An 11,886-nucleotide genomic window follows, 5' to 3' on the forward strand; every position below is an offset into this window, starting at 1 on the left:
GTCCCTGGGCGGGAGGCGGCGGGGCCCGCACTCGGGTCCCGGGGCTGGGCCGCTCTGTTTCGGCCCGGCCTGGCCTGTCCGAGCCCCGGGCGCGCACAGTAAGTGCTCGGAGCTCTGGAAATCTGCGCAGCCCCGAGCCCGGGCGTCTCGGGCTCACCCGCGGGTTATACCCCCCGTTCATAGCCCGTGAGCGCTCCGGGCCCCAGGACAGACCGGGCGCGGTGGGAAGCCGGGCCAGCCGCCTTTGGTTCTCCTTCCGTTCCCCGCCCCCCTTCTTAAAATAAGTGTTTCTGTTACAGGGGTGAAGGTTACTTAATTAATTGACCTTGACAATTAAACTGCTGGAAGCTCTAAATGTTCGCTTCCTCCACTTCGTCACCCGTGGCTTCATAATTTCCTGAGGGCCGCTTTGTGCCCGAGGGATGCGGAGACAAGCGCGTTGTGAAGGCCTTAACTCGGCCCGTGTGTAAAAACAGCAGGTCCCCGTCATGTTTGCAGCGTGGTTTTGACCTGAAGAGTGAGTCTTCCATGGGTACAACACCTTTGGAAGCCACGGGAGCAAGGGATAAAATCCCATCCTTCTTGGCCTCCCCTACTTGTGATTTAAAGCCATTATATTCAAAGCTCATAACCAAAGTGGTTGTTTGCCTGAGACTTTGCCCTCTTTGCCTCAAGTCTCTTGGCTCTGAACTTTCTGCTTTCTCTGCCTTCAGCTGCCTGCCCTCTCCCGTTCCAAAGCTGCACAAAAAAAACCCAACTCGGGCCACATCTGGTGGCTGGGGCTGATCCCCATTGTCCTGGTGGTGGTTGGGTTTGTCACCCTTTTTTCCTGGACCGAGCAGCAGATTTTTAAGATGTTTCTGCTCCGGGTGACCGAGCTGCTCTTTTGTAGGAAATCAGCGCGGCGGAACGAGCAGGATTAAAGGGTGTAGCTTTGGCTGGGCAGCCTGTCTGGGGAGGAGGGCTTGAGGCTGGGCTCAGGCTCTGCTCTGGGCTGGTGGCTGCGAGGTCTGCCCTTTGTGCAGAGGCACTGAGCACTCGAGCTAAAATGGGCTGTTGCAGACACAGATCAGCTCCAGGTTTTCAGTTTGATACACATGCAAGATGCTCGAGAGTGATTTTCTCAGCCTTTCCCCGAAAACACCCAGCTGCTGAGCACACTCTGCTTTTCATCATGCTGGGTTTGATGCAGGGCTTGTGTTTTGCAGGCAATGAGTGACGACGAGCAGGACTGGCTGGCTCTGAAGCCCCAGGAACCTTCTCCATCCCAGTGCTGCGGCAGCGGCTGCAAGCCCTGCATCTACGATGTGTACGAGAAGGAGCTTGCACAGTGGGAGAGAGCCAAAGCCATGCAAGACAAAAGCCTTCTCATGGGAAAGAAGGAGCAGGTCGATTTATCTTCATCGCATCCTGGAGCCTTGTGCTTTGATCGTCCTTGTTTGGGTGTGGGGTTGTGGTGATGGGTGAGGGATGCAGGGATAAATTCGAGTCGTGCCTTAAGAGAGGGCTGTAAATGCAATTCCCCAAACTCGGCTTTCACCCTCCCCCTTGGCCACTCTCTCCCTGCTGTAATGTGATTTTCCAAGTGTAGAGTTCTCCCTGGTGTCGCATTACAGCTCTGGCTCTGCAGCTTCTCCTCTCCGGGTTTCCTCGGAGAAGCTTTGTTTCCCCTCACCTTTCTCATCTTTGCCTGATTTTTAGACTCTTATTTTGATGCTGAGAAAAAGCTGCGTTGTGTATGGTGGAGCAGTTGTCTTCAGAGTGTAATTTTTAAGCCTGCCAGTGCCCTTTTACATAAGATTAACTATGCTGGGTCAAGCAAAAAAGATCAGCTGAAACAGCTGACAATATTTTCTGTTCACTGTGGCCATCAGCAGGTTGCAAAGTTGCCCCCAAAGCAGCGCTTGCCTCTTTTAGCAGAATTATTTCTGTTTCTTTCCAGACATGAGAAAATGATCGCAATGAGTCATAACAGGATGACCTCGCTTGTAAGGTGTAAAAAAATGTAATTTAAAAAGGTGGTGGTGGGGAGAAATGCAAGATCCCAAAGTGCACGCTACAGAACATGATAATGAATCAGCAGAGAGCTGGAATTTGCACCGGGCCTCGGTGTTTAATGCACGTCCTGAGTATCTCTGGCACAAAATTAGCACGCACGTTTGCTTCCAGAGAAAAATGAAATTATAAAAGACACCATCTAACCAAGTAATTGCTTATTGTTGTTCTTGCAGAGCAATAATTCAGAGCTGAATCCAGATACATTCACCGCATTCAGCGTGAGCTCGGTGGAGCAGCTGACAGAGGACACCTACCAGTACAAATTTGAATTACCAGGAAATAGCAGCCTGCGATTGAGTTTAGGACAACATATCGTGTTAAGGTATTGTTCTCTGTGCTAGTTAAACAGTCTGCATTATGTAACCTAACACGTAGGGTTTTGTCAATAGACAAAGGCTTCATAGCAGGCAAATCATGATTTCTGTACCTCCACAATGACACAGATGAAAGAGCTCGTGAGCTCGCTGCCTCTACTAATTCTGTGGTAAGAGCTGTAGTTTTCTTCAGCATTATCCCTGCGTTGGTGGCTCAGAAAGAACTAGGTGTGATTAAGAAAATAACATTTGCAGGAAGAAAGGTTTAAAAGAATAGATGTTACAACAGATTATTTACTCCAGTGCGTTGGAATGAAGACAATGAGCTGCACTTGCCCCAGAGCTGGGTGTTTTAGGCCCTGTATCTTGGGGTAACTCAACACCCCAGTACCCAGGCACTGCCTGACTGATTTCTAGCAAAACAACCCTCCTATGCAGTTTGCTGCTTGCCAGAAAGGGGCCACTTGGGGAAAGTTTCTGTCTCTCAGCCATCTGTGGTGATCATTGCCAGACAGAGAAAGTCCTGTTAGGATGCCATTGATGTGCATCTGTTGACGTCCCTGGTACGTTCAGGGCTGGTGTGTGCAGCTGGCTCTGCTGACAGCACACGCTCCTCCCTCCAGCCCTGGCTCATCACACAGCACAGAAAAAGCTTTGGTCACTTCCATCAACTCCCGTGGTCAGTAGCAAAGAGCAGGGTGGATGATTCCATGGAAAGGGAACACTTACAGGAAAATACAGTCTGTATTGACAAGGCCTGAGGTGAAGGCTGTGCCTTGGCTTTTGTTATTTGATTACCAGATGCTGACTGGATGCAGAAAGTGACCCCCGCTCAAAAGGAGCAGCAAACTTTGCCACTCTTGCATGTTCGTACAAAATCCCTTTCCAGGGGTGTGTCTGGGAGCTGGATGTGGTACAGCTGAGGCCACCACAGAGAAAACAAAAGGTGCTCTTTGCCATTATGTTCCCCCTGGATTTCTGCCTCTGGAAGGGAAGTGTTTTTCATCTGTGCACAGGCTGGGCTAGTGGGAAGAGGACCTGTCTCCCAGAGAGCTGCAGGAGCCCCCCAAATGACCCAAGTCACAGGGGTTTCCTGTTTCTCTTCTCAGAGGAATGGTGAATGGTTTGGAGGTCCAGAGAGCCTATACTCCAATTAGCCCCAGGAATGCAGAAGGTTACTTTGAAGTTCTAATTAAAGTAAGTAAGCCTGGACAATATGGGTTAGAGTATAAGGTGTTTTCTTTAGGAACCAAGCATGCTGTCAGTGCTTCGAGTAAGACTCTCTCAAATCCCTCACGGACTGTTTCTCTGTTGTTTTGAAGCATTTGTGCTTTGCTGATAAAAATTGCAGTTTTTCCCACAAAAATGAAAGCAGAAGAAGTTGACACACAAACAAGTGCTTTGCAGCAGTATCCCTGGGATCACTTGGGAGAGCCCATCAGATGGAAAGATGTGTCCATTCCACTTCTCTCCTTTCATTTTGCTTTTTCAGTCTGTCTTTGAAATCACAACTCATTTGTCAGCCCAGCTGAACCACTGATTTTGGGGAATGTTTGCCCTTATCCTCCCCTCTGTATTTTACTTGAAGAACACCCCTCTGTGAGTAGGCAGCTGCTCCTGGTGTGCAGACAGGGCTCTGGAGCTGCAGTCTGAGGGACTTTGTTGCCCACAGGGCAGAGAGGTGTCCCATAGGCACAGGCTGCATCTCTTGGGGTGGACATGATGGCAAAGCCCATTTTGGACAAATGTCCTCATCTTTATGGAGTCAACCACAAAATGCCAGTTGAGTTCAAAAGGATTTTATAGGAGATTTGGAAATCTATCTCGTGCACGTCTTCAGGGTGCTCTTAGATGATTATTTTGTGTGGCAAATACCGACTTGAACATTTTTCCAATACTGCCTCTGTGTGTCACTAGGGACTCCTCAGGGCAGACACAGACTTCAGTACAGGTGTGAAATTCAGAGTGCTGGGTATCCCAGGTGGCTTGCAGAGAAGGGCCACTTGTCCTCTGCCTGTCTTCCAGGATTTCACGTTTCTGGGGTTTATTATGCATTGTATGTTCAAACACAAACCCTGCTCTTTAGAAAAGTGAACAGCTTCTCTAGGACACCTGTGGGAGGGTCATTTCCCCATTCTTGTGGCAATTGGTGTGTGGTAGGGGAAAGAAATGTTGCATTTGAGTTGCATTAATAGGATACATTCACAGGATGACTGTGAAATTTCATGTATAGCGGCTCATTACTCACAGGTTTTGCATTTCAATAATAATAGTAATGATTGTAATGATACCTTTCCTTTATATAAAACCTTTCATCCCAAAAGCAGCTATAGTTATTCTCTGGCAGTGACAAAAGAGGTTGGTAACACCCAGTGTAAAGCAGCCATTTTTATAACTCACTCTGTAGGTTGTGGTATATTTTACACTATTGAGGCAATTTTGGAAAGTAGTATATTATTATTACTATGCAATCCAAGCACTGTTCAAACCCTTCTGTCTCCTGTTATTACAGCATTGCATTTGTGATACTACAGTTAAGAGTGAGGGAGTTGCCATTTACAGAGCATAACCCTCTTTTTGAGTGATTTTATAATGTTAGGGTTTCTCTCCATGTAAAGCGGGGTGTGGAAGTTTTCCCCCAGGAGATAATTTTTTTCTTTTTATTTAGAAAAACTCATTTGAAACCCACTCAATCACTTTTCACTTCAATTTTTTGGAAATAATTTTGGTGTAAGAAGGATTGTTTTAGCTTCCATTACCCTGGTCTTTTAGGAATAGGCAGTAAGTGGACTTTTCTGTTCTTGCTTTGGGTTTCTGGATATATTAGAAGAAGGGAGGTATAAAATCTGCTTCTTTGAAGCAAGTGCACACTCTTTGCATGAGACTTAGCACCTGCCCAGAGCCCTCTGAACATAAAAGAATTCTGACAATAACTCAGAGCCTGGATGTGTCTGTGTTTTACCTTTTGAATGTAACAACTGGTGCTAATACTTCTTAATATTTCAGGTTTAAGTGAGAGGCTGGGAGGGGAGGAGCATCTGTGTTCTTTCTTAGCTAACACTGCTTGCAAGCACAGGATCTCTCACTCGCTTTTTCTGAGCTGCTTTGTGGTTCACCAATTTTGTTTGCCTGCAGTGCAGCTTGGTGGCCAGCCAAGGCACTGGGGTGTGGAGCCAGGCTTCTCTCCAATGCCTGTGCAGGAAATACCCCCAAATACACTTCTTTTGTGTGGGCTGGAGTTGCCAAAGGCTTGTATCACATCCCCTCTTCTGACCCCTGGTTGTGTTGCTCTTCCCCAGGCTTGTCCTGGTGAGAGCCCTTGTGTGCTGCAGCTTTGGACTTTTCAGCTCCTGCTGCTTGGGCCAGTCCTGGTTCTCTGGCCACATCCCGGACCCTGGCTGCTCTTCTGCTCACATTTTTCTCTTAAAACATTCAGTGGTCACACATTTAGGGCAGGGATGGCAACATGTCTGCTTGAACAAGCCTTTAATTTTCCAGCCTCTCGTCCTTTCTCTGTTTCCAGCAAGCACTGAGCCCTTCTCCTCAGCCATGAGTGAGATCAGCATTCCTGCAGGCAACAGCCTGGATAATGTTGTTTGTGCCTGGTAGAAAATGAGGCAGGGTTTTTGCTCATGTTTTTCTTCCATGGGGCCAACATTAATATATTATTTTGGAACTGTGGAGGCATCCCTCAGCATCCAGATGATCTTTTCTGGAAACAAAGAGTTTTGCAGATGAGAAACCTGACATTGGGTCACTAATTGTATCAGCGCAGCATCTGAGAGACTGAAACAAAGCAAGAGCTATGTGGTGTTTATATAACTAACAGTACCCAGAGGGCATTTCCAGACCCCATACCCTGAGATTTGGAGAACACTTGAAGGCCTGCACTGTGCTTTGCATTCAAGACACTCTTCTCTGTGTGCTTTGTAAGCAAGAACTCTGATAAGCTTTTTCCAGTTTTGGAAATTCAGGCTGCGTGAGAGGGGGTTCGTGTTTACATTATAGTCAAGCTGGAGTGGTTCCAATATGATTTAATTTAAATGTCTTTGTTTTGGGTATAACTTTGAGTTATTTTTCAAATGGAAAGATCTTTCTTTCTTTTTTGAATACACAAAATGGGTTTTTTTGTCCCCTTTTCGTTTAAATGTAGATAACTTTATAATCAACTTTAAGCTGGGAAACTTTCCAACGGAGTATAATTATTCTTTTCTTTTGTGCAATGTTTTTTATTAGTGCTATGAAGCTGGGCTAATGTCACAATACATAAGAACGTGGAAAAGAGGAGACATGGTCTTTTGGCGTGGGCCGTTTGGAGGGTTCCCATATCAGCCTAATAAGGTTAGTTCCTAAGAGCCATAGGATGCTTCAGCCCGTGGCAGCAAGCTTTGCTCAATACTCTGAAGGGGAGACATCAATTTGATTACTGTTTTCATGATTATTTTAGAGACTTCCTGGGTTACTGTGCAGTGTGACAGCATTAGCAGTCAGTTGGAGCACCTTCTCGAACCGCAGAATATTTAAGAGGGAAGAGGAGGTGGATGGGAGACAGGAAAATATTAGCAAGTCTCCGTGTTCATCACTTGCATTAGGAGTTCCTGATGTGCCTAACGAAGGGAACTTTCTTTGCACCAGCAATGAGTGTGGATGGGTTTTTGCTTGATTTGACCCACATCTCTGTGTTGTGACTGAGGGGTGGAGGGGAGGTGTTAATCTTCTCCTCTCTCGGGTATTCCCTGAGTTGTTGAGGTGTCAGGTCGCTCCCCAAACGCTGGTCCCACCTGCCAATACCAGGCTGGCTGCAGGGAAAGGCAGATCTGGTTTCAGGGAGAGGCTTCTCACACGAGCTAATTCAGTTACTTAATTCTGACCTTTCAAATGAGGAGCAAATTTGAAACACTGGTCATTAAGATCCCTAAGCCTTTTGGGGTTTTTAGTGGATTTGTTTTGGGTTGGTTTTTTTTTTTTTTCTCCCCAACACAATTAAGGAAAATCTGAGTGACCAAGCTCTATGCAGAGCAATTGTGTCCTGCTTCCTGTCACACTCGTTTCTTCCAGAGGACATTCAGGATTTTACTTTGCAGCAACCAAGAGAAACACAAGGAGCATTTCCAGTGGAAGAAAACACACAGTGGGTCAGCAAAGCGTACTACAGAATTGAAACTGAAACATGAATTAATTGAAATCAAGGCTAAAGTTAGGATAAATTATTATATTTGGGTTAAATCCTGTTTTGTTAGATTTAATATGTAAACCCTTGAAGTGTTATCTGTAATCCTTTGCAGAAAAACACATTTTGGGATCTGAATTTACCAGTTCATGACCTTCTGGTATGTTGTTTCTCAAGAAACCCTTTACCAGGGTGGCACCAAGAGGAACTGACTGTGGGCACACCCATTTCCAGCCACCACAGCTCATTCCAAATTCTCTGTTTTGTTGTTAGCATGGAGAACTCCTCATGCTGGCCTCTGGCACTGGCCTCGCACCAATGATTCCCATTCTCCAGTCCATAACAGATGATGAAGAGGATGAAACCTTTGTAACTCTTGTTTGCTGCTTCCCCACCTTTGACAAAATTTATTTAAAGCCTCTTCTGCAAGATTTGGCTCGGTACTGGAATATTAGAATATATTATGTCCTCAGCCAGGTAAATAAATGGATGTGAAGTGTGTTTGTGTGAGGGTTCTGTCTGCCTCCTCCACTTTTCCATAAGCATGGTCTTAATCCTTTCCCAGTCATCTGGCCTGATCTGTGATCCAGTAGCTGCTGTTCTCAAATCTGCTACATGTTCTCACACTGCTGCTAGTCTGGAGAATTTTGGGGAAGTGGCCATCACTGTTCCTCTGCCTCCCTATCTGTTGTTCCTGTTGGTTATTCCCCCCATTTCAGACAGTTGTTGCTGCACCTAAACGCCAGATAAGCTGTTTTTTTTTCTTTCTAATACCAGTGCCTTAATCTGTCCTTATCTTCCATTCTTTGCTCATGGCTAGAGCTCTCCTCTGGTGTGCTAGCACCAACTTCCCAGCAATTATTTTACTTGCTGACCCATTTTTAAACTTCTAAAAGTTGTTTCCTCCACTGCAAAATTACTTTTCTGCCACATTCATGGGATGAGGGCATACATCTCAATGGTCTTACATTTTGAGCAGTCTTTTTCATTTCCATTTGGTCCCAAAGTTGCCTGTGTTCTGCATGGATTTGGTGGTTAAAAATTATTTCCGTCAGAAATGAGGATTCATTGCTGGGAGGATATAGAAAGAATTATTTATGCTAAGGGAATGAATCCCATTGCATTTTTAGTTTCTCAGATGAATCATTTCTTGTATCTCTCACAGTGGAACTGCCTCATACTTTCTGTTCCACGTGTGGCCTTGGTAAGATGAGATTTGGTAGAGGGAAAAGTGCTGGTGACTTGGGCACCTCCTCAGCTGCTCTGTAGGAGCATAACCATAATTGTCTCTGGTGACATGGCTCAAATACCCTTTCCAGGGTGTTTAAACTCTTCGACTGCTGTCTCAAGAGCATGAGAAGGTCTTGAAATTCAATCAGCAAAGGGCACGAAACCCACCTGACCCCTGTCAACACTGTCTGCCCCTCCTCTCTCCCTTTTTCCTCCTCTCTTAGCAGGTTTGTGGTAGTCCAAGGCTGGCTCGTGCATCCTCCCTCTTGGGATTATGTATCTGTCTGTATTTCATTGTGCTGCCTGTCACCACCACATCTGAGCACCTTCTGCTCCTGATTAATTGCAGCAGGGGAGTCCCTGCTGGATCCACGGGATCTGACACTTCTCATGGGATCAGAGCTGTATTTGGAGCAGAGCTGGCTTCTTTCAGTTTTGGTCAAGGGAGATGGGACTGAAAGAGACTTGGGAATGGGAGAGGCAATAGAGAGGAACAGACTTGGGACTTGGGAATAGGAAAGGTGCCCTGGGAGATGGTTCTCAATGGAGAAGGTTCTGCAGCATTTATTAGTGATAGTTACACTCTGGTTTTGTTCAGTCCCCTCTGAGTGAGTGGCCAGGTCCTGTGGCAGGGAAAGATTTCATCTGGGCTTGGGAAGAGGAATGCAGCTCTCAGGAAGGGTCAGTGTCCCCCACATGGTGTCACAAAGGTGAAAACCATCCTGTGCATTACTCTGAGGGGAGGAGAGAGATTCAATTCTAAGAAATGTTGTCCTTTTTAACATCACACACAGCAAACCTTTTACTTTTCCAGGAAACTTCGCTGGAAAAACTTCCTTGGAGCTACCAGGAAAACACGTACACCGGTCGGCTCAATGAAGACTTGATGAAGACAATAGTAAATTCCTGTCGAAAAAAGCCATTTGTATTAATTTGTGGCTCTTCTGCATTCAATGAAGATATGAGTAGATACTTGAAAGCTGCAGGAATTGAAGAAAATTCCTGTTTTGTCTTTTAGCAGGACATTCCTGACCTGAGGAACCTTAGGCTGAGCCTTGGATGTCTTTGTTTCTTTGCAGACATTGCACAAAATGAGCCTGCTCAGAAGTCTGAGCTCCTTGGAGCAACTATTTGTTGATCCTCACTCTGGGGTGTTTTAAGGAACAGGTGCCATTCCAGAGTGGCTGGTATATGGTATCCCACCTATACCACAGGGACCAGCATGGCAATTTTAATGAAAGTCTTCAAGTGCAATTTTAAGAGAGAGATCTCCTAAGAGGGTACTAGAAAGCATCCATGCATACAGCCCTGCTGTAATATGAAGATTGGTGACTTGCTTTGCAATCTGTGCTGTTCTGCAGTGGTGTTGTGCCCTGTTAGGTGTCCAGAGGAGAGATACAATCCTCAGGGATCCTTGCCAGGCCAAGGGGACAGCAAGAGTCGGGATCGTTTTGGTTCTGTCGTGTGCAGGCTGATGTCAGGCAAGTCCCTTCAACCTCACTGTGCCTCAGTTGCCCCAATGTACACTAATACAGAGAAGATGGCATTGATCTTTTAAAACAGCCATTCCAAAACATTCGCATTTCCAATATGGAAAAAGTATCAATAAGGATGGAATTATACATTCTGTCTAGTGAGAACTTAGGCAGGCTTGGCTCCTGTCCTGGCACAGCCTGTGTTACCTACCCTGTGCTTAGCCCTTGAAATGCTACCTGGGGAGACAAAGAGCATGTCCCAAAATTGGGATAATGTGGCTGGGTTGTGGCTGCTGCCTGTCAGGGAGGATGGTTGTTTGCTTTCTATGTCCCCTAAGTGTTGTGTCATAGCCCTGGCTCATTAAATTGAACCTCTTTACAAATAAACAACTGTTTGGTGTTGTCACAGGTGCCTGAGGAGGTTCCCTGAGCATACAGGAACACCACCTGAGGAGGGAAAGCTGCATGGGATCTGCTGGGGTGCTTCCCTGTGGGACAGGGAGCAGAGCCAGGGAGCTGCTCAGGGATGGCAGCCTGGCACAGCACGCAGCCTGGGCACCTGGTCCCCTTCCTCTTTTTTCAGTCCAAAATGCTGCTGTTTTTCCTCTGAGGTATTTGCTGTCTGCTCTTTTACCTTCTTAGACTGCTGTGTTTAGGATCTACACCTGGAAATACAACTTTCCTGCACACCTTGTGTTTTTCTGTTCATTCCCAGTTCGTCCTGTGTTGGGGTTTTCCAGGCTGTGTCAGATGATTATTGCATTATCATTCATCCTGCTTTTGTACCTGTGTCTAACACTACACCTTACACAAAGGAAATGTAGTTTGTTACATGAAAAACACAGTGTGCACTGAAGTGGTGGCTTGATTCACACGTTTGGGAGGGAGTGTAAGTTCCCTTTGCACTGCTGAGATTTGTCTGCAGTTACCAAATGCCTGGAATTAATCAAGTGTAGCTGCTGCTTTTATGTTAACTTCCTTGGAGAAAGGGCTGACAAGAAAGCCATCTTCCAAACCCAGACTGGGGTTCTGGCTTTAAAGGCATGGAGATCCAGGGAAGTTGTCTATGGTCAGTTCAAGGCAAGCTCTCATCTCCAGTCCACATTGTACTTTAGCTTTCCTAAGTCACTGTGTAGTGAAGGTGCTTCTTTGCACACAGGCTGATAAAATAATGAAATGCTTTTTCCAGTTCTCCCTGCTTTGGCCTTAGCTAGGAATACGGAGAAAATATTTTTGTCAGATATTAAGTATTTGAAAACCTTACTTCTAGTCCTCTAGCTTTAAATATCATGTCTTTTTGAGATTTTGCTAAAACCACACCCCACCTTTTTTGCAAAGGCCCAAGGTAAAAAACTTCACGCTCGCCTTGGAAAAGCGCCGGCTTTCAGCGTGAAAGCTGGGACTGTTCCTTTAAACACAACCCCAATATGTCTGGGTATTTCAGCACATATGGGCCACGATGGTTAAACCCTACCCAGCTGGTCCGGCCGTTCTGCCGCTCAGCTCCGTCTTTGTTCGTGGCTCAAAGGGAGGGTGGTGAGAGACGGAGCAAGCTGTGAGTGCTGCGGGTTGCCATCCTGCAAGGGCGGGCTGCGGCCGAGCGGGAGGAGCGGGGCATGTCCCGCCCGAGGGGACAGGG

General features: G+C 46.3%; 1 protein-coding gene across 2 annotated transcripts; it reads left to right on the forward strand.

Moving 5' to 3' along the window:
* Positions 1-60: 60 nt before the first annotated feature.
* CYB5RL (cytochrome b5 reductase like) lies at positions 61-10,916 on the forward strand. Of its 2 annotated transcripts, none has more exons than XM_083867316.1 (7): positions 61-98; positions 1,209-1,388; positions 2,232-2,380; positions 3,482-3,569; positions 6,609-6,713; positions 7,816-8,019; positions 9,587-10,916. In XM_083867316.1, the coding sequence occupies exons 2-7, from the start codon at positions 1,212-1,214 to the stop codon at positions 9,788-9,790; spliced, it is 927 nt and encodes a 308-aa protein (XP_083723442.1). In that variant the 5' UTR covers positions 61-98; positions 1,209-1,211; the 3' UTR covers positions 9,791-10,916. The 2 variants fall into 2 exon arrangements, with proteins under 2 accessions (XP_083723442.1, XP_083723443.1); XM_083867317.1 differs by lacking the exon at positions 61-98 and adding an exon at positions 764-1,086.
* Positions 10,917-11,886: the final 970 nt, after the last annotated feature.

Source organism: Zosterops lateralis (genome assembly GCF_965231275.1).
Source record: "Zosterops lateralis genome assembly, chromosome: 9".
NCBI classification, from domain to species: domain Eukaryota; kingdom Metazoa; phylum Chordata; class Aves; order Passeriformes; family Zosteropidae; genus Zosterops; species Zosterops lateralis.